Genomic DNA, 23,467 nt, shown 5'->3' on the forward strand with positions numbered 1-23,467 from the left:
AGTACCATAGCTGCAAGAGATGTTTAAAGTCAAGGACTTGGTAAATAGTAGATTTAGCTCTAGAATCCTGTTTTTAAATTTGTATGTTTTTATTTATTTATTGTTAGGGAGCTATAAGTCTCTTACACGTTCCATGTAGGTATCTGACTTCAAAGGAGCAGTTCGCTAAAATACCTGTCCTTAACATCTTCAATTCTAGGTATAGTCACTTTACTAAGTTGGTATTGCTCGTTGAGTATATATTCACTATACCAGTTCACATGATAGCGTAACGCAGGGATTTATAAGACGTGTCAAGTAGAATGAATTGAAAAACGCCGATAATGCATGGTTCCGCTATTCGTCATGCATCAGTAGACACCAGTCACATGCATAGTGATTTCAAGTTAGGCAATACAGAGTAATATTGCTAGATAAATGCTACACAACAATAAAATAAAATAAATCACTTTATGTCATATTTCGTTATATCCTATTTCACACTTTGCTATGGATTGCTTTTTTAGCTGTGAAAATGCACAAGAAGATGTAAAAATCACTCCTGGCATTAAACGCAGTGGAACTTCCCATAATAATTTATTAACACTTTTTTGTTTTTAAAACTGTAATCAGAAGAACGGCCAGCGATGGTGTAGAATAGTGCTCCACAACCTTTTTTCACTTGCGACACACCCACACCAGTAAACATAATTGGCGGCACACCTACGATATATATGACGATTGACAATAGACAACAAAAGCATAATGGCAGGCTGCTGAGAGAATAATGTGCAATTTACGATTAACGCGCCGAAGGCGCCGAAAATTTGAGTTTTCCATTCTTTTATCTTTTGAATTTACGGTTTTACGGTCTTTTAAAATATCTTAAGACGGCCAAAAGTACTTGAGCCATGAGACCGAAATTAGAACAACATCAACGTCGAAATAAAACACAGTTCGGAATAAGACCAACATTGGACTAATACCCATAGTCGTATAATATCGTCTAAATCGGAATAAGTCCTAACCTGTCGAAATTAGATTTAGGCCTTATTCCCATCAACTTTAGGTTTATTCCGACAGGTTTAGCCATTTTTTTCGACGATTTTAGATCTAATTATATCGTGGTTAAAAATCATTTGCTGAAAATTTATACTCCTGTTATTGAGTTAGTTAAAAAAATATGTTTTGAAATTTGAATTCCGGCGATTGAACATAGGTCATAGTTTTGTATATTAAGGAAAATTTACATTGATTATTGCATAAAGTTAAAATGTCTGCCTTGATGCATCATTTTTGTTATAATCTTCTGTACAAAGTACAATTAAAAAACGCAAGTAACACACATACGGGAACGTCGCGGCACACCCGACATGGTCTAGGCACACCGGTTGCGGAGCACTGGTGTAGAATCCTACCACAGATTTGAAAAAAATTAAAGCAACGCACAATATTTGGGTGAGGGAGGGATGAGTATTAATATATTTTTTATTTAATAATATTCCTCAACCTACCCAAACCCATACGCACCCTAACCCGAATAACGTTCGTTGAGGTAGGATTTTAGACGAGCGTAGAACGGACTTAGGGTTCAAATATGGTGATCTTTGTTTTATTATCCAGTATTCCACTTTAAACCTAATATTCATCTCCATAAAATTTAAATACATCGGATTAAATGCACAGTAAAGGTTGTCAACAAACTAATTGTATTTGTTTGTTTATGGTTTCTAAGCTGCATAACTTATCACTGTAACTTGTAAAATAAACTACTAATCACTAAATCTCTTTTCAACCTGGTGTATATTATAAATATTTAAAGTCCAATGTATAAAAAAAAACTTTTAAAAACTAAACTTTTCAGCGATTTGCCTTGATTCAAGTCAAATGTAAAAATAAACAAAACGGCCTATGTTCTATAAAAAGCTATTGTGTTATTCAAAGCATGCGGTCTGACCAATCATAAGGGGCTCGCTGAAGTGACAAAAATGTAGAATCACTTCACTTGTTTGATAGTTGCCTTAAATAAGAATTTGTTTATATAAACTGTTGCCACCAGGCATAATAATAATAATTAAAAACAGCTCCTCTGTTAATTGTAATTGGTAACTATGTTTCCGCAACCTTTCAAATCGCCTTCTTGAATTTTTATTTTTAGTGATCGCAAGTTTGAAAAGCAGTTTTGTGATGTAACACTCAAGGCGGAAACCAAATGTTTTTCGGTTCATAGAGTTGTGCTGGGCCTTATGTCAAAGTTCTTTTGCAAACTTTTTACAACTCGGGTGAGTTATAATAAAGGAAGTAATATACACATTTTTTGAACTATGTAAATAGTTGTCTAAAGGGTTTATTAATTCTTACCTTGAGAGGAAAGTTGGAAAAAAGTAAAATTGTGCATGGGTGAAAAAATTTTGTGATTTGCAAAATTTTTAAATCACAAAGTCATAAACCCTGTAAAAAAGTGTTTGAGTTATTGTTTATAATTAAATTACAATATCGTTATCGATTTGAACAAAAATGTATTAACAACATTAAATTAGCTGAAATTTTTCTAACCTTTAGTCACACAGTAAACTAGAAAAAATCTTTCAGAATGGCGATACTATGTTTTATTGCTTAATTAGTTGAAAGTAGCAATATTATTTTCTATTTGATGTTCATATAAGACAAAAAAATTTGGACTAGGTTTATTCAATACAATACGGTACAGTTGATCTAAAGTGTGCACAGGGGTGGACACCAAGCCATGCCTTCTCGCAAATTATATTTATTACCAACTTAAATAATGTTACTGCAAATTTTTCTTGCGCTTCGCGCCAAATTATTTTTTCTGTTTTTTTTGTTGTTTTGTAGACATTGCAAGCTTGAAGTCTCTGTGCATATGTTCAATATTACAATTTTTTCTAACATAAATAAAAGTTTTATAATCCAGAACCCCAGAAATGCATATATCTTCTACATCTTTCTTATAGCAACAGGCTGGGTCGGGTGACTCAGATTCCTTTATCATTTGCGCGAATCCATAATTCCTTTATCGTTTGCGCGAATCCATAATGTTTTGGCAATATGGCCGTTGCATTGTGTGTAACATATATTTTTTGTGCTTCGTGTGAACTTTCTACTCGATTTTTGTTATGCAAGGCACTGGACAATTACATAAAGTCGACTAAGGTTAAAAACCGCTGTTCTAAAACATAACAAAAAGTTGCATGGCTGTTTTGCCAAACCCCTGAATCTAACTTTATGAGTGATTGAAAACTGGTTTGTTCAATAATTCAACTCGAAAAATGTAATCGTAACGAAACAATTAAAACATGCTTGCTTTTCGTAATCACTTATATTTATTTTATTAAACCCTCGAATGCTACGCATTACAACAATAATGCTCCACAGGCCACAAACATTGATGTCACGGGCCACCCTGAACTAAATGATAATGTTGGCCAGATAATATGAATCAAATTATGTAATCACATGTTACTGTTCAGATGAAAGAACAATTTGCTGCAGAGATCAAAATTAAAATGACAGATGAACAACTGGAGAGACTTTTAAATTGCCTTTACACTAATGATGTGCAGATTACAAATGAGAATGCATTGGAATTGCATGAGGATGCTGACTACACACAGATTGAATGTAGGCCTGTTTGTATATAAAATAATCTATTTTAATTTCAAATCCACAGAATATTTTTAATTCCAGCATGTAATGCCCGGTTTAACAATTTCAACTGTATAACTCAGCGCTTTCTCTCGGTGCGCCATGGAAGGCTGCCAGGTGCGCCGTGAGCAAAAGAAAAAAAATATTGAACATATTATATATGTTTTTATTTTTCCCTTAAGCCTAGCTCATTGATTTCACAGTACTTCCTGTAGAAAACATAATAACGCCTACAAAGCAGCAATATCTAAATTAAATAATCCATAATACCATAGTATTAAGACCACCGACATAATAACGCCAAATTCGCAGTAACAATCACAACAAAATAAGATCTAAAATAGTCTAGATAAGACCTAAACATGTCGAAATAAGTCCAAAATTAATTTACTGAATTAGACTTAAATGGAGAAAATAACGCCTACGACTGTATGGAAAGGGTATGGGATGATTGGGGGCCACATATCTGGCATTGGCCGTTTGCTGTCGACATTTGGGCACCGCTATTTTGTCCCGGATTTTTTGCCCCTGTTTTGGCTTAGGCGGGTAGTTGGAGGTGTTAGCAATTGGGTTAGGGTTGAAAATATTTGGGAGGTTAGTGATAGTTATGGGTGGGGTTTGGGGTTAGTTAAAATGTGGTATAGGCCTTATTTAGGCCATTTAGGCGTGATTCCGATTTTGTCATTATTACGACTATTAGCAGGGGCGTAGTGTTTTGGGTAGATAGAAGTGTTGAAACCCCCTTTGGAATCTCAGTAAACAATTATCATAAAACCAAAACCGTGATTCCTGCAATGTTACATCGCAAACATTGCAGCTGGCGTTGAAAACACGTCGGTGCTTATCGCCGCCAACGCCTAATCACCGCTCGTTATCGTTGTTTCATTTAGCATTTCGTCTGTCAACAAATCAAGTACTGTAGTTTAACGAAAATATATTTTATTGTTGGAACAAACATTTTCAACAACGTAGAAAACAAGCTTGTAAGGTACAGCAAACGTCTTCACCACAGGTCGCTCCATTGAATGTTTTTTATTAGCCTCAATCTCGAAAAAGAGCGATTGGCCGTCGCATTTTGAAACACACATTAAAACGTCGGCGAACTATAGCTTTCCGTTAAACTGATAATAAATGGCCGTCTTACCGTAACTGCAGTAATAAGCCATGTTTGTGTGGTTTTCTTGCTCAGTTTCAGCTGAATAATTTACTAATTATACAGAGTTCTAAAAGGGCGATTTTGAAGCCACGCTTCATACCATCGGCGAAATTAAACTACAAATATCACCAAATTTGTTTGATAAACATCGTTAAGTTTGCTGACAACGAAGTGCAACAGTTTGTGATTGTTACGTCACAGAGGCTGTTCTGACACCGCAATTCCATAGCGTTTCGCGCGCAATTGAAAACACTTGACAATCGGACGTGAATAAGTCAACGAGGTGTTGCAATTTTTCTAACGTCAAATAGACGACTTTAAACAGCCGTAAGCTCCTAATAATCTCCGTTTTTAGCGTCTAGAAACCACGAAACGTAAATTTTTTTGGCTTCGCCCGTACTCGCTGGAGTTTGTTCACACCATACCCCAGGCCCCCTAGTTGGTTAGGGTTACTGATCATGTGACACAGTGGCGTATCCAGGGGGCTGGGGTTAAAAAAAAACTATTGCAACCAAAATCTAACGCAAAACGTCGTTTTGGTCTTTTTTGGTGGACCGTAAACGCAATATATATTTTATCTCTTTCGATAATTGTTGAGATTGGCTAATTAATTATCAAGTGTGAATTCGACAATTAACAGTTCGCTAAGTCAAACCGTCTTTCTTTTTTTACGCTAAAGAGTCGAAGTTAGGCGCAGCTAGTGCTCCTTGCTGTTCGCTGTCTGCTCTAATATTAGATTAAGGTTAACAACGGATTTTTTTGAACTGAATTAGATTCTTAAAAGGTGGTATAATGATGACTATCGTGCGCGTTTTAAAGTCGCTATTTTTATGTACTGATAGTTAACGCAAAACTGTTCTTTATAAGCATATTCTAAGACCACGTGTTTAGTGCGCAGTTAACACAACATATTTTCCCTCAACCGAAACTTGTATTTTAGCTGACTTGACGCACTGCTAGCACAGATGTTGCGCTAATCGTCGTAATAACACCAGGGAAAAACGATCTTCGTTTAGTATTGGCAAAAAGCAGGTGGCCAAAACCGTGCCGGTAATTTAACGCTAGTCCCGTACATGGAACTTAAGAATCTGCGCTGCTAAAAGTAAAAAATTCGACTATCACAAGTATTTTACGATCTTGGTTTAGTTTTTCGCCTGGCAGGAGTGTCGACGACGCACGTGTTCGCATTTGCTGGACATTAGCTGTTTCTGATTAGAATGTTTTATGACGTCACATCTTGCAACTATAAAGCTTATATAATGAAATATTGCAAGCAATTTTAAGCAAATACCGGTACACCTCAAAAATTTTGCGCTAGCTTCGCTCGCAAGGTGCGCCGCCAAATTTTCACATATCTTTAGGTGCGCCCCCTACTAAAAAAGGTTAAGAAACACTGGTATAACTTGTAACAATAGTCTCTGTTTTTAAGTTTCATACCAATATTCACTTTATGGTTGTTTATTTATTTACAATTTTCCAACACCTTTTCTGTTGCTTATAGTTCTTAAATCCAACTGTGCCAAGTACATCTTGCAAATGGTGGGTGTTGATAATTGCTTGGAAATCCTGGCTTATGCCCAGCGATACAATCTCCCTAAAATCGAGAAAAGAGCAAAACAAGTGATACATGACAACTTTGAAGCTGTTGTGCAACAAGATGACTTTAAACAATTGGATTTTGACTCTATGTCTGCAATAATCAATCATGAAAATACCAAGGTAACAAATTTATGCTGGAAATAATAAAGATGGGATTTAAAAAACGGGTATTGCTGACTTAGGATTGTTGTGCATTTTAACATCAGATTGTCTATTTATTCTAAATGCCAGTTTGTGTTTAACAGATATGTATACTTAGACAACCTTGCATAAGCATTTCTAACTTTTTCAACGTTTGCGTTTTTTTTTTTTTTTTTTTTTTTTTATCATTTCATTTAGAAACAAGGAGAGTCTGTTTTCACTGGAATTATTCAATGGTGTCACTTCAAACTTTCCAGTCGTAGGGAACATTTTGTGAACCTCTTCTCTCAACTTGACCTTTCAACTCTTTCTGGTGATTTCTTGCAGACCTCTGTTTTTGGCGAGGTTGGTCACAGTTACAGGTTTACACAAATATGAATGTATACAAGTCTTTGAAAGAGCTTTTATTTATTTTTGCATGAAAAGGTCATGATCCCTGATTGCCACTTGTTAATTTGTGTTTTAGATTCTTGTTCGTGAAAATAATTCATGCTGTCATGCTGCGATGGATGCTGTAATAAAATTTCTCCCCAAACCTCAACCTAAAATTCAAGGTTAGTTGATTCATTGTTTCTATACACGTAACTATATCTTTTAATACAAATCTTTGACAGTAAATTGCAAGATGCCATGATATTACAGTATCTAGCTTTCTCCAGCCTAAGGATTTTTTATGTATTGAAATATAATGTTTTAAGTCCCTTCATTTTGATTTTTAAGTCCCTTGTTAGGTGTTAACATTATCAGTATTAAATATTGCTTTTTCCAATGGAATGTATCAAGCCTCAAATTCCTGATATTTGTCTCTAACTTTAGCAGATGGGATCAGAGAATCATAAATTTTGCTAAAGTCAGATTTGAATTTATTTTTCATTAGTTATTTGAAATCCAGACCCTAAATTATTCTCATAGAGAAACTTAAAACAATCCGTGCTTTTTAATGGTGTTTCTGAAATACATAAATACTTTATAGTCCTTATTATTCTCTTTATCTTTGTTTAAATTTGGCATTTTTTTTTTATTAAAAATGGGGTTGCTCACAAGCAGAATCAACAAAGCTTTTGGTGGCTGGTGGTCGCAATTCAGAGAAACAATGTTTGCTGATTGATGTCACAACTAAGCAAAAAGAAGAATTGCGGGTAAATAATGATTGGATATTACTTTTTATAATATTTCTACATATTTTGTTATCATAATACAAAGTTTGTTTTGCATCAAAACAATAAAAGTTGCAAGCAGTTAGGCAAATGTGTTGCGTTAAAAAAATCTCTTAAATGAAGTTGCGTAAATACAGATACCAAATTTTAGGAAGTGAATTCTCTGCAAGAGCAAACAAGTTTTGATAAACGTTTTAGGTCGTTTAGTTCTGGTGTCAATTGAAGCATATTAGTAGAGCATCCCACAGAAAATTTTGTACCACAAATTCATTGCTCAGACGTTTAAATATTCCAGAATTTAAAAAAATAACTATTGTAGGCGGACTTACATAAACGACCTCTGCTAACCAATCTCAAACAATCGAATTAGAGAAACAAAAGGCTAGTCAGCCTGTTTCCCTGTTGTACTTTTGCATGCGACTCATTTATGTAAATCTCAGGACTTTTGGTTGCCGCTAATAGTTTCGTATCCAAATATTCAAGCCTGTTTTGATAGAGTTTGTGTTATTCGGCTTATTATTCAGTGCTTTCGTTATATCCCTTGAAATTTGATATACATGATAACTCCTTGTAAACTTGCGATTGAGCCCTTGAAATGTGATGTACGTGATTTTCCCTGATTGTGTGTTTGTTTTAATGCACGTCTAACTGTGGCGTTTTAGTCAACTTATGTTCGTATATTTCCAGCAACCGATCTTGCCAGTTTGTAATGCGACCGCGGTGAAGTTTATGAACAAGGTTTTCATCTTTGGAGGAGATGGTAAAAACAATAAAAGTTGCCAAATGTTTGACCTCATCGAACAAACTTGGACAACTTTGGCCGATATGCCAGAAGGTCGATATCTTGCCGCTTGTGCTGTTTTAAATGGTGAGAAACAAATTATTTATTCAAAAGAATAAGTGAACCTGTGTTGAACATACGCACGTTCGCTTTGGCATTGAAAATTGACGGAAACGTTACGAACTTGTTTCACTATTTTGTCGAATCTTGGCTGTCTGCAATACGTCCGTATTAAAATGCACACTGCAAGTTTCGAAAATTATAAAAATCGTTTCGCCGCAGACATTTTATTTGTACAACCTGTTGCGTAAACGAGCTTAATATGAACATTGTTTTCCCCAAGATTTAAATAGCATTTCTAGAAATTTACCGGAAACCTTTATGAAATTCTAACTTCACGTCGTCGCAAGGATTCAAGCATTGCAAGTAAACCGTGGGTTCGAAGTTGAACTCAGAACCCTGGAACTCATGCCTATCTAAACATTTTTAAACCCCTTTCAAATAAACCACTTAAACCATCGGTTGCCGAACTTTTTGTTGGCAGCGACCTTTGAAAACTTATCTAAACTCGCGGCGCCGTAATGAATGCAAAATGGTGCCTACTCTGTCCTTTTGACCTTGGATAGTTTAACTAACTAGTTTTTTTATTTAGCTTCTTACTGATACTATCCACAAAAATATCTGCGCAAAATTATCCACTTTTCTGCGAAAACTTATTGGCTTTGCACAATGGGCCTAAATAGAGCATCTGATTTTAAGTAAACCTACCATTGTGACATTGACAATACCATTATATTGAGGTTCTATTACCTAATAGCCAATAAAAAAAGAAAAATATAGATGTTTGTTGTTTCAAACGCATGAATCGTGCGTTAACTTACAAATACACTAGTAGGTGTGTTCGTGTTGGTAGTTTGTCAGTTAATGCCCTAGTACCAAAGTTATGCTCTTCAAAACAAACCTCAAATACCACAATAAAATAGGTTAGAAAGCAGAAAAACTGTGATTGCTTGTAATTATTAGGCTGTGCCGTAACGTAACTTCAATATCGTTACATTTATTTTTGGTGTTCCACAAGTTTATTTATTTGGAAATGTGTTTAAAAAGTTGAAAATCATTGCAATAGAACAACTTTCATCTGATTTTAAGGCGCCCCTGGCAAAGTCTCGCGGCGCCCAGTTTGGAAACCTCCGACTTAAAATGTAATTTATGTTTTTATAGATTGTGGGAAGTCGCGTAAAGTATAACTTCATATTTTTATTGATAACCAGCAATGTCACCCTCCCACAAATCAAAGTGGCTGGGTTCATTTATTTACTGGACATGCATTAATTGTTGGGATTCATATTTAATTTACTTGCACGAAAAAAATTCCTCAAATAAAATACGAACATAAGCTCTGCGCAGGGGCAAACAAAAATATGTCGATCACCGAGTTAAGTTGTTTCACAAAGTTCCAAACTCGAATACTCGGCACAGTGCATTACTCGGCCGGGTCGATTACTGATCCTAGAAACGCATTTCCGTATCTAACATACCTACCCTTTGATTTTGTTGCATATTAATTTTTTTGTAAATATGTCACTTTCATAAATTGACCATGTTTATTATAAACTGAGGAGTCTGCTGATAAAGTGGAAATTTTAGGTTCTCGCGTTTTAATTGAACTAATAATTACAACTCGATATCTTATGGATGAACACTATTCTATAACGTCCGCCATTTTGGCAAATGTGTAGTTTTTGGTGCTCATTTTCGCGTATTAAAAAATGTATTCTGTTCAAAAACGTCAACATTTCGATCGGAATATGACGAAATATGAACAATTGCCCGAGTATAATATATGAGCTTGTTTTTGTTGTTGTTGCGTATATTTTGTGTTTTAGAGCTCCGTTTAATATAAATATTTTGCTTTGAACCCAGGTTTGATCTACGTCACCGGTGGTTATAACAACAACAGATCTCTATCAACTTGTATCATCTACAACCCCAACAACAATTCCTGGAGCAAGGGCCTTGACTTGATGCAACCGAGATGGGACCACGCAATGGTCGAATTTGAAGGTAAGGATGAAAGTTGACTTTACCTCGCATCGCTATCAGCTGTTTGCGAGTGTTGCCAACTTTCTATCGTATAAGCATTGTAACGTAAACATAAAAGTATGTGTTTGTTGCGGTCACGTATAGGAGCTGAATTATATTTTTGTCAACTCTGGTTTAACAGATTAATACTCTCGATATTATGATTATGAGGTTGGAATATTTGGTGAACTATTCAACTTAACCGTTTGATGACTTTTGAGCAATTTTAAGGCAACTGCGCTTATTATGACGTCACTAATTAACGAAATGTTTCCCTTAAACTGCAAAGAGGACCCAGTTTAAGAAGGATTGTTAATCTGTTATAGATTGCCCAGGTAGTTTATTTACGTGACATCTATCAGTGTTAAATACTATAACCAATCTGCGCAGTTTTATTTTTTTTTGTAAAAGTTTGGTTTCAACGCGTTTATAAAATGATATTTTCGTAAATATTTGCGCTTGTGTAGTTTATTTAATAAAAGGTTAACAACGCTACGCTACAGCCTTTTCATTTGCTATTTTATGGTAAAGGTTTCATTTTTGGTTCAGGGTTTGAATAAGTGTTATGCAAACCTACAATATGACTTGTCTGGTATACGGGCTTCACTTTTTGCCCTTTTCGAAATTCTAACTTCACGTCGTCGAAATTCTAACTTCACGTCTGTCGTTATTTTTCGAAACTGGAACATTTTGCTATGTTTTCTCAAGGGGCATTTGATGAAAATGCCAAAATTTGCCCATAACAGTGAAGCTTTATTAATATTAAACTTTTGTGTTGAGTTTTTGTTTGTTGTTTTGCCAGGTTCACTTTTTGTTATTGGTGGATGGAACGGCTCCTACCTCAACTCATGTGAGAAGTTCTCGGATAATCGGTGGTCAGCAATTCAACACATGAATGAAGCTAGACAATGTCTATCAGTTGCTGCGTTTCAAGGAAACATTTACGCAACTTGCGGTTTCAATGGTAATTGTATTGTTTAGATTCTTAATAAAACATTTAATAGGTTTATAAATATTTTATGGAGACATCCAACAAGCGCAAAACTAACTACTTCCATTGATTTGTGTCCAAAATTTACGAAGAAAACTTTTAAACAGCAGAAAAGATTTTTTTTATTAAAGTTTACCCGAAATATAGACGAACGGTATCTTGAACAGAGTCTGAAATATAATTATTATAATTTAATAATACGAATGTTGCTAAAATCAGTTGGTTAAATTTGCGCAATTCTGATCATAAACCACAATTAAAAGTATCCCTATATGAATATGGAAAGGCCCTGGAGCTTTTAAAATTGTTGGTCCACTTGCAAAATAGCGACACACTCAGTATTAACAAAGTTATGCGTGGCCACTGGGTAGTAGCGGCTGTTTACCCCTCTCGGTAATCCTGAACGTTTCCCAATTAACAAAACGCACAAGAGGTAATGAGGAACTTAATGTTGCGTAACAAGTGCCCAGCTAACAACAGTTCAGTGTATAAAGTAGATATCACGACACATTAGGTCAACTTGTACTTTGAACTGGGGATGTCCGATACTTGACATTTTACTCCGATAGCGATAGACGATATTTTATTATATTAGAATATTAAACGTCATTACTATGCTCAAACATTCAAATCGATTAAATCGAAACTTTCGGTAATTTTCTTCAGCGTTTAGAAGTTTAGTTACCTCATGTTGTTAACGTATATTATATTTTGTTGTTTAAGGTTAGGTTTTTTTGTCCATCGATTTCAATTAAAGGATTAAAATGCAATTAAATATCATACAAACAATATATTTTTCCGATCACGTCGCCATTAGCTGAAAGAATAAACATTTTAATTTCCACAAACTTTCTAAAAACATCTCTTTAGCGCGATACTTCGCTGGGATAATTTTTTGCAATACATTTTTAACATTTTTTTGTCATATGATGAGTTTGAAAAGCGCCATTTTAAATTTCTACCTGTGGTTGACAGACATCTAAACATTTCGAACCGTGCAGTAGTTTCGAACCGACAAACAATTGATATAACCCAAACATAAAATACTCTGACAAACGGGGAACACCCGCAATTGAGGTTTGTAAAATATGTTTTTAAGTTGAGCGATTCAGAAAGTTTTTTTATTTAATTTTTCTGCGTTATATCGCCTCTTTCCCCGATTGCTTTTTGAAAACAACCGACAAAACAAGTGGTGAAATAAAAGAATAAGTTTGTTCATACTTTACCAATTGTGCTTTTTAACCAGGCGTTAAGCTGAGCACAGTAGAACGATACGACCCCAGAAGCAACTCGTGGACTCAAGTTCGACCCACCAATGTTGGACGGTGCTATCATGCAACTTGTGTGTTGCAAGGAAAGCTCCATGTTATTTGCGGGTGAGGATTCCGAAGTAAAAATAATCTAACCACCGTGAATTAAAACTACAAATATTAATAAAATCGGTACACTGTAGTGGAATTTATTGTTGCTTTTCCATCGTTTTATATATTTTCTTGATAAAATAACAAAACATATTTTTTACCGACAATTTACTAGTTGCTAATATTATTATTAAAATACGGGGTAAAGTTGGTAATAATTAAAAGTTCATTATTAAGAGGTTTCTTATTTGTATTTGGTCGCAATCGCGATTGGATATATGTTTCTTCCTAATTTACGTTTACTATATATATTTAAACAATTGTTCCTGCCATTAATACTTTTTATTGTAGTTTTCATTTGTGATTTATTATTGCGTTTCCACCATTTTATATATATTTTCTTAAAAAGCGAACAAAATGATGGCGTTGTTGCTATTCGCCCGAGACACAGATATAATTGCAATTAAAACAAACAAAAAACTGCTTTAAGAGTTCACTTTTACCATTGTTGTCATAAAAAGCACAAGTAAGGTTAGAGTAATAATTAAATGGCTTCTTAATTGTATTTGGGCTCAGATTGGAGCTTACTTCAATTCTATTTTCCCGATATGAAACTCATTTTTCTTGGCGTTTATGTTTTCTAGATATATTTAACCTATGGTTTTTGGCATTAATACTTGGCTAAACAATACTCGTCGGTTGAGAATGTAACTGATTGTTTCTAATAATAATACTTGCCAAAGTTTAACAAATTGTTTATATCGTTGTTGTACATCTTGTCACAGATTCGAAGAGAAATCGGTGGAAGTTTACGACCCGCAAGAAAACAAGTGGACCGTGTGTTTCCACACTGATGATTTTGCCAGCGACGGTTGTATTGTTGCAGTTTAAATGGCGCAGAACCTCATATTGCATTTGCCCAATTCCACAAAGTTCTTTGCGTCCACTGTCCAGTGCCCATTTGCTTCATAGAGCCAAGCTGTTTGCCAACATTAATGTAATCGTATTTTGCCAGCTATATAATGCCTAACCTGAAATAAGTAGATGTCAACACCACTCTTGTGTTTCATGATGGGATGCATTCTCTGATCGTGCCTTATATTGATCTATATTAGGTTTTAAACAAAGTTTTTGTTTTATATCATTGTAAACTTGCTAGTTTTCTATCTTTTCAGCTTATGATTTATTCACCTAATTTTGAGCTGTGTTTGTTTTGCTTCTGACGATGAAATTTAATGTTAATTCAGACTATGTTATAGCAGCAAGTAAGCTTGATTCTCATGCATTTTCATTTTCAAACAGTTATTAAACTATTTTTTTACTTATCCCGAACCACCAAACGTGAAACAAAGCCGGAACAACAGTGAAGAACGGCGTCCTGGTCAAAAAACTATTACCGAAAAAGCGTAAAATATATTCTCTTTCATAAGTCATGCCCCAAAGTTAATATTTTTGTCAAATTTTTTCATGTTACCGGTATCGCAAAAAAAACCAGCGTTTTTTTTCTTTTAGGGGAATCTCGTTTTAGTATTTTTCATTTATTTTTTTTCGTCTAATGGCACTTTCTGAAGTTGACAGTTTTGTAAACGTGATTTTTGTACTGCGCTATTTACGTGTTTTTTGGCTTACGCTAAATTATTTTTTCTGACAATTTTCGGTAAGCAATATATTGTAGTTTTACCCCAAATGGGTGAATTTAAACTTATTTTTGTGTGTACTAATCTAGTGGATTAATCTGTCGTGCCTATAACAACATCTTTTGAACAATTAATTTAGAAAATCGCGTAACCCTTGTTGATTTTTTAATGTTTTTACGTTTGTTCGGTGTAGATATTGCTGATCGTTTTATGTTCGGGTTGCCAATAAAAAAGGGCAAAACCCGGACACATTCATGACAGGTTTGAAAACCGTATTTAGACCAGTGCTCCGCAACCTTTTTTCGCTTACGACACACCAACAGAGCTAAAAAAAAAGTTGGCGGCACACCTACGAAATATATGAAGATCAACAATTCACAAGAAGGCAAACATACTAGGCAGCCCATAGATAAAGGAGCGATTAATGATTTGACGCGCCGGAAACTTGATGTATTACATTTTGTTTATGTTTTGATTTTGCTATTTCACGGTCTTCCTAAATTTAAATATCTTACGACGGCCAATTAGGGACTCCTTCCATAAACGAAAGTAAAACAACACTACCTCGAGATAAAACACAGTTCGCAATAAGACCAAAATATTATCTAATAATCGTAAAAATGTCTAAATCGGAAAGTCCAGTGGGAATCAGACCTAAATAGCTAGAATAAGGCCTATACAATATTTTATCTGACCTTAAACCCCACCCCTAATTCCATCACTAACTTCACCTATCTCCTACTATATAACTTCACCTATCTCCAGCTATATAACTTCACCTATCTCCAGCTATATAACTTCACCTATCTCCAACTATATACCTTAATTTCTAACCCAACCCATAACCCACCATTAACACCAAACAGGGGCAAACAAGCCAATGCATATTCAAATTTAAGGAGTCGAAACGTCGACTCCAAATCATTCGATGCCAGACCAATGGCCCCCGGTCGTCTAATACACTCTCACTACAATTCAGGCGTTATTTTGTCCATTTAGGCCGTATTCCCATGAACTTCGGACTCATTCGACTTTGATTATAATAATTGAAGAGTGTTCTTAAAAACGTAAGTGAAACACTTCCGGGAACGTCGCGGCACACCTGGCATGGTCTCGCGGCACACCGGTTGCGGAGCACTGATTTAGACCAATAATGTGTAAAAGTATAAGTTGCTTTAAGCTAAGGTATTGAAAGCAAGCGACCCTTGTCAATTTTTAACCGTAAAAGTGATTGGTCAGACTAAAAAAATCGGTGCAGAAGTGTACAGGCCGGTGGACTCAGGACTCGACGGAGTCGGTTTGCTGAATTTTGAAACAGATTGGCCGCCAACTGTAAATTGTAAAGGAGGAATAGCATATGGTGGAATATTTTCCAACCATACATTGTAGGTGGATGAATTACATGATAACCATATGAGCGGATTGGTGAATTTCCACCTTATTTGAGTTAGCCTACGACTGACTCATGACTTGACAAAATCGCACAATTGGTCGGAGTCGGACTCGGGTTGTTTTTAACCGACACCGCATCCTGAAAGTGCAACGCTGAAATTCCGTACATGTTAGAAACATCCTGGCGTATTGCAACCCACTTTTATGACCTAAGACCTAATCAGTTATGTCTCTTTCTACGAAGTATAAATATATGCCGCTCACAACAAGCGCAAAACTTTCGAGCTGCACGCGTACTCGACTTGTGGCCATAATAGACAATAAACAAAATTCACATTAAACCTTACGCTTTTTTTGTTTATCTAGTCGTCTTGGCAAGTCTCAGGAAATCGCAGCTAATAAAGAACTTTAAGCCAGCAACCCCACAAATTTCAGCTGCAAAATTGCACACAGTAGTTTGTTCGAAGAAAATATTACTTGAATTATGACGTAACTTGTGGCGTTAAAGCTGATTTTTATTAGGCTTTTAAATAGATTTATTTGTTAATATAGATCAGTGGAAATTAATTTCCATTTTTAACTTAAAAAATTAATCCAGTGCGCCAGGTTGTAAATAAGTTAAATACGTGAAGCGTGGAGGGGTTGTAGGGAGCTATAAGAAGGCTGCTGACCCTATAGACGAGGGCCGACGGCTGCCTAAGTCTCTTACAAGTTCTTAATCCGACTCCAAAGGAGCAGGCCGCTAGAATACCTGTCCTTAACTTCTTGTACTCTAAGCAAAGACAATCCACTCAGTAGATAGTTGCTCATAGAGTATATTCACAAATCTCAGAAATACAGCGATAAACAGAGCGGTGATTCAAGCCGCTAATCAGTAAGACGTATAAAGTAGAATGAATTGTCAAATGCGGAAAAGCAATTCGCTAGTTGCGGCGGTCACACGTCAGTGGACAATGGTCACGTGTATAGTGACGTAAAAGTAGGCTATATGCTACAGAATTCCCCTTCCAATGAACAAGCCAGACGTAGGAAGGGTTGTTCATTAATTGGAAAAGAGATCTGGAAGATTGATATTAGTATTTGGTTTGGGTGCATGTCCAAAAGCTGTGGGACATGAAGAGAAATAGCATGCAAAAATGGCGAGCGAAAAACAAGCGTGGCGTTGTAAGAAAACAATATATTTACAACTCAAGAGAGCAACGTTTTATGGGTGTTTTTATAATTTTTTTGGGGGCGATTTTGTAAAAGATTTTTCTCCGTGATATATTTGTACACAAACGATTGAAAATGCAATACAGGAAACAATTAATGTTTGGCCGGGCTCTTTCAAGCTGCGGCAACAACTCAAATGAACAGCTGAAGGCTGTCTGTTTTGTAAACAAAGTTTGAACGATTATTTTTCTTGGTCGCTCGGACCCTTTGAGACACAAATAAATTTCAGGCGTACATTGATGAAATGTGATACATCGAATGATAGATACATGGCGATAAATTTCATGCACAATTCGGTAAGCTTAGCGTTTGGCTTTAAAGTTATTTTTAGCAAACGTTAATTTAGGCCTCTGTGTCGCTATATTAGCGCTGTCAGACACCAACTCTGTCAGCTGTAACGCTGCAGTTGTTAGTTTGTTAGTAAGGGGGTTTTGGGTTCGTTAGAGGCAAGGAGGTATAGAAAAGCGTCGTCTAGCAAATTTGCGTAGTCGAATGCTCCCCGGGATATAGTCCATTCCCGAAGGATCTTCATAGTTAGCAGGGCTGTCTCACGTAGCTGGAGATTTCTTTAGTAAATCGACGTGATTCTTCAATAGAATTCACTTTACTGAAGCTGGTTGAACGGAAGCAGAGACGTGGCATCACGTATTCTAGTGCTGTGAAGTTCAACGAAGTGTTTGATGAAGTGCGTTCAGAGTTGCACTTAAGACTGAGATCATATTCGATCCCAATGAGCGGTCGGAAAGCTGTTCTCATGACGAGCTGGTTCCGATGCGTGGTTGAGCAGTGAGGACGCCTGGAATCTTTTGAAGTTGAGGAGCATGTTGATGTAAAGAAGCCTTCGATATTGCAGAAGGACCTCCATATGCCTTGCCACCAAACAGCATGTTTGTATGGCAATGGTAGTAGATGTGGGTTCACAAAGGGTAGGGTGAAAAGGTGAAGGGTAACGTTTGTACGGTGCGGCCGAGATTCGAACTCGGTTCGCGAACAATAAGTAAACTGTATAATTACAGCTCCAATGTGGTCCCGGTCCAACAGCGCACAATGTTACAAAAGCGTGAGAACAGGAAATGGCTTAGTGGCGCTGCGGACGACGTTTAAAAATGCACTGTGTGAAACAACGCAAAATCGGGACACGATATACAAACTTTTTACAACACAGTTTATGTGCTTCGTAGCATTTTACACATAATTTATTAAATATTACATAATGAGAGCACAAAATTGTCGCATACTGGTATCAGAAAAGTATATACCGATTTGTTGCATTGCTTTATAGCATTTGCCGTGAAATTTACACGGTTTAAACATTGTCTTTATAGCGTCAAACGACTTAAATGTCTTACTGGGGTGTTGGGTTGTAGTGAAGAAATCCTAGTCGGTTCGTTGCAAACGAAGTTAACTTGCGCTTTATTCCATGTAAGCGTTCGCTGCTGGGTCCCTCGTCGAGACCTCTGGAATGCGAGGACATCTTTGGTGCGAAATAATCCATCCAAATAATTTGAGTGCGTCGAACACTTTTGAGGTGCGAGATTGCTGAGGAACGCTGAAGGGGGCTGAGCATCTTCGGGGCTGTGCTAGCAAGATATTCAATCCTGTGGCTGATAGGAGAGCTATCTGTCGTCTTCGGAGAGAAACGATTGGCAGTCGATTCTCTAGTTTATAGTGGGGCAACTTGCCAATGGAACTTTCTTCTGTCATCCTAGAGATTGTTACATCGCAAATCTCACTACACACGCGATATAACGCGGAGCGGTGATTCAAGCCGCTAATCAGTAAGACGTATAAAGTAGAATGAATTGTCAAATGCGGAAAAGCAATTCGCTAGTTGCGGCGGTCACACGTCAGTGGACAATGGTCACGTGTATAGTGACGTAAAAGTAGGCTATATGCTACATACGATACCCTGTGGTCGCGGATTACACATAACACATGTTCTTATTTAAACTTGTCTTTCTAAAAATGTTTGTTTGTTTACTAGTTTTGTTTATAACTCTTAAATGAACGAATGTGGTCATTTACATTATTTAATTTGATTGTTTCTGTCAGTATTTTGTAAATAATTGATTGTCCTGCTGTGCCAGTCTACATTCTGGTGCAGATTGTGGACACCCGATATTTTTTTTAAGAAATTCATGTGTGTACATTTGAAATGTAAATTAAACACCTAAATTACAGAAAAACTAAAATGTCGAAGAATTTCCAACCTAAGGTGTATAAAAAACATAATTGCACACTTGTCACTGTAGTTTAACAGTACCGTAGGCGTAGTGCCAGGTTGGAAAGTTTGGCCTGGATAAATCCCCCACGCAGTAGCACTTTCAGCCGCGGTCACAGCCGCGCATTTTATAGAAAATGTGTTCAGCCGCGCAAATCTGACTCGAGCAAACTCGCAAAACTTCAGCCGCGCAAACTTCTGTATGAAACTAAATTACCCAAAAATGAGTAATACTGCTAAAATATAAGGCGCTCTTTCACTATTGTACTTAAAAAGTTCTGCAAAAAAAAAAAAAAATAATACCGCATACCACAACGCATATTGTTTGGGTTAGGATGCGGGTTAGCGTTTGGGTGAGTGTGGGTCAAGTAATATTATGTTTATTATTAATAATAACTTGACCCACCCTCAAGCAAACGCTAACCTGCACCCTAACCCAAACAATATGTGTTGTGGTATGCGGCATTTAAAGAATTTTTTTTTTTACAAATTTTTACGTACAATAGTGAAAGAGCGCCAAATATAAATACGGGCTTTAACAAACTTTACTATTTACGAGAAGTATATTAACATAATAGAAACGTTAGTATGGCTCCTGTAAAACTGATGTCACATTTATTCACTCATCACTTGTGTATGACCGAAAATGTGTCACCTTAAATCAGGCCTGCACAACTATAATGGTAAGGGCCACAACAAGCACAAAAAACATTGGCGGGCCGCATACTGAAGTTGCATAACATTTTTAAACGCTAGTTTGTAAGACGTATGTAATGTAATGCATCATATAGAATCCCCTGCGAAACTTAAAATGCACAGTTCGGCGTTTTAGTCACGCATCAGTGGAAAACGGTCACGTGTATAGTGACGTCAAAATAGACAATATTGAGTAATATTGCATATTAAATGCTACACTATCAAACTTTTTAAATATTTAGCTGCGCCCGCCAACCAACCAAAAATTGCTCAGTACTTCCAAATATTCTATGAACGCTGTAAACCTGTAGGTTTATTATAATGTCGCAACTTACCACTTTCGGTAGCCTGGTGGTTTATTTTCAGCTGCGCAAGTTCAAGTCGTAATTTTTTCAGCTGCAAAACATCCCCCTTGCGCAATATTCAAAGTTTCCAATCTGGGCGTAGTGTATAATTGGTATATGAATTCAATAAAAATATCAATAATGACATGTTTATTATTAATATTTTTTATTGCAAAGATATACTTCAAAAATGAATTGAAAATTTGCTATTCAATGTTTCCTGGATCAAGCGTATGAAGGAAATATGAAAGAAGAGGAATTTGAGGATCGGAAATGTGACTTAAGAAAATCTGTAGGAACACTTGAGGTACCAATGGTCTAATTAAATCGTGTACTTGTTCATTGTCTCTGTAAAACTGTATTTCACATCTAGTTTAAGCTGCCAAAATCTTTTTTTAAATTAGCATTGTAATTTAATTTAGCATGGTAAAACTTTTCTCAGCTAATACCGTGTTTTATGTTTTTTGCCAACAGAACCCATACTAGTTTTTTCTGTTTGTGTCCAGAATTCTTGATACCAAATGTTTTTTTTTTAATTTTATATACAAAAAATTATAACATCAAAAAAATTAAATTTATTGAAAAATATCGTTAAAAGCAAAATATTGTCCAACATTATTGGTCTATCTCCACTTTTCAACAAAATTTTTTATGCTAAAATTTTTTTCTTAGGAGAAATGGCTTCTACTGCCAGAATTTCTCAAGGTCAAAGGTCTCGTGAAGCAGCACATCGACTCCTTTAATTACTTCATCAATGTTGACATAAAAAAGATTGTCGCAGCCAACAAGAAAGTTCTAAGTGACGCCGACCCGAACTGGTATGTGGAGTACCTGGATATTAGAGTAGGTAAGCACTCTTGTTGTTTTTTAGTTTTTCTCATCTATGAATAGATCATACAAGTAGATTGCACACAAGATTTTAGGATTGTTATTTAATTCTTCCCTTTTTTATTTTAATTCTTCCGTGATTTACTGCAGACATTGGCACCATACGGTCTGGCAAGCAATTTAATCCGGCCCGAAGATTATTTTTCTTAAAATAAGTTAGTGAAGCGAACACAAGGGCGAGTTTCTACATGTTTGGTTGTATCATAAACACTCTTTCCAGGGACGCGGATCTAGTCATGGCCACGCCAAATTTCATTTTTAGCCTGTTTTAATAATAAAACGGAAAATGTTCTTGTGCGCGAATCTCTTCTGTCTTTCAAGTATGTTCCACTTTATTTTTTGGCATCTTTACAGACAAATAGTGTCCTCAACTATGTGGCACTCTCTCCAATGAAAGTTGAACAAACTGTTGCGCTTTGGTCGAATATATTTCATCTTTACAATATGAACAAAATACTGACATCTTTACAATATGAACAAAATACGTACTTTTTTTGTGCTTAATTTGTCACACCCCCGCTAAATCTAAATTAAAATTTGCATTTTAAAACAAATATAGTCACAATTTTTCTGCTTTAAATTTGACTTAAATTGCACATTTTGGCACAAATGCAAACGTAATAACAAGTTCGATAGCTTATTTGCTTTCTACCGTCACAGTATGATGTTATATTGCGTATTTTTGAGATCCTTTTATTTTGCAATTCAAGTTTTCCATGCGACCTGCGGTTAAAAATAATTGCCCATCCCTGATCTACTGGCTAAATCTTTTATTTTATTGCCTGTCACACACTTTGCACAATTTTTAACTCAGCTGGGAATTGAATTAGCATCTCAATATTTCTTGTCTGACCGGTCAGTTTTTCTGTAATGCAGCCTTTTGCGTAAAAACACTAAAAAATATTGCAATTTTCTTCTTAATGCTTAAAATGGGGATTTGAAACACGCATCACAGTTTGATTTAAGAGAATCTGTTTAAAACATGACAGTGTTATACCAACATCAGATATTATCGCAAACAGTGAGCAGCAAGGAACATAACCCGACGTTTTAAGCGAGATAAAAATGTAGAAGGCTTAACTTAACATTGTCAACTGTTGAATTTAAAATTGCTTGTATAGCCAACTTGAAAAAATAACAAAATGCCCACATGTATATCTTGCATTTACAGTTGACCCTGGTGCAAACAAAAGACAAAAAAGGCTTTTTGCATTTGATTTAGACACATAGCTGATTTCATATCATTATATAAGTTACAGCTTTGAACTTCATCGTTAAGGCTGCTTTTAAATGGAAGTATTGTACCAAGGTGCAACATTTTTGGTTTATATATGAAATAAATATATCGGTTGAACTTGAATCATGTGCCAACTGGTTGTGTTGGTTCTTGTTCTTTGTGAAGGTGGTATCAGTGCCAATTCGGTACCAAATTAACAAAGGAACTTCAGTCAGGATTATGTTGAAAGTAAACTATTGTAAAAGTTGTATGTTAAAAACTTGAGGTAACTAAACCTAACCCTAAAGCAAACCTTAAAAAAACCCTAAAGCAAGCCTTAAAAAGAAAATTAGAACTTTCACAAACTTGCCTTAAGCATTTTAGTTTTATCAATTTTAATTTTTTGACCATAATATGGATGTTATTTGGTAATGTATGAGATCACAATAATTTTTGTTTCCAAACATTTCTGTTCTTCACCTTTAAATTGTAGCGAAGCAAATGTGACACAAATTAAACTTGTGTTTAATTAACAACGTCAATGGATACTTTTTGTCTAAATGCCGTCATTTCTAATTCAAATCATTCAAGGCAGCTGCGCATGTTAACAGGACAACCGGATGTAGAAGAAAGTTTCAATGTTACTCGCATCGTCACGCCCCATGAGTGTCGTCTCCGAGACATGACTTACTCTTCTCCTATCACCGTGGACATACAATACACCAGGGGACAGCAGAGAGTCATTAGAAAAGGCCTTCCAATTGGCAGGTAACATTATTGTCTCAGAATCGGTGTTGTAAATTATTTCAAAATAACTAATTATAACATTTTGTTTAGTTTTTTTAATTCTAATTTTTTTCATGTGAAAAGGTAATATTTTTTTAATCTTATTTTTTTATTTTTTTATGTAAAAGGGTAATATTTTTTTTATCAGAGTTCATTTTATAATAA

General features: G+C 35.7%; 2 protein-coding genes across 2 annotated transcripts in view; both read left to right on the forward strand.

Moving 5' to 3' along the window:
* Positions 1–13,801, forward strand: part of LOC146146355 (kelch-like protein 3) — a 30,861-nt gene extending 17,060 nt beyond the window's left edge. The window contains exons 2-12 of the mRNA XM_083390731.1: positions 2,138–2,261; positions 3,468–3,618; positions 6,300–6,517; positions 6,737–6,883; positions 7,005–7,092; positions 7,586–7,677; positions 8,383–8,563; positions 10,400–10,540; positions 11,361–11,522; positions 12,796–12,925; positions 13,696–13,801. Coding sequence (XP_083246857.1) covers positions 2,138–2,261; positions 3,468–3,618; positions 6,300–6,517; positions 6,737–6,883; positions 7,005–7,092; positions 7,586–7,677; positions 8,383–8,563; positions 10,400–10,540; positions 11,361–11,522; positions 12,796–12,925; positions 13,696–13,801 — 1,540 coding nt within the window. The remainder of the gene's footprint in view (positions 1–2,137; positions 2,262–3,467; positions 3,619–6,299; positions 6,518–6,736; positions 6,884–7,004; positions 7,093–7,585; positions 7,678–8,382; positions 8,564–10,399; positions 10,541–11,360; positions 11,523–12,795; positions 12,926–13,695) is intronic.
* Positions 13,802–20,589: 6,788 nt separating this feature from the next.
* Positions 20,590–23,467, forward strand: part of LOC146146357 (DNA-directed RNA polymerase III subunit RPC2-like) — a 29,989-nt gene continuing 27,111 nt past the window's right edge. The window contains exons 1-3 of the mRNA XM_083390409.1: positions 20,590–20,719; positions 21,085–21,259; positions 23,128–23,284. Coding sequence (XP_083246535.1) covers positions 20,657–20,719; positions 21,085–21,259; positions 23,128–23,284 — 395 coding nt within the window. The 5' untranslated portion in view covers positions 20,590–20,656. The remainder of the gene's footprint in view (positions 20,720–21,084; positions 21,260–23,127; positions 23,285–23,467) is intronic.

This window comes from Ascidiella aspersa, chromosome 5 (assembly GCF_963924565.1).
Source record: "Ascidiella aspersa chromosome 5, kaAscAspe10.2, whole genome shotgun sequence".
NCBI classification, from domain to species: Eukaryota; Metazoa; Chordata; class Ascidiacea; order Phlebobranchia; family Ascidiidae; genus Ascidiella; species Ascidiella aspersa.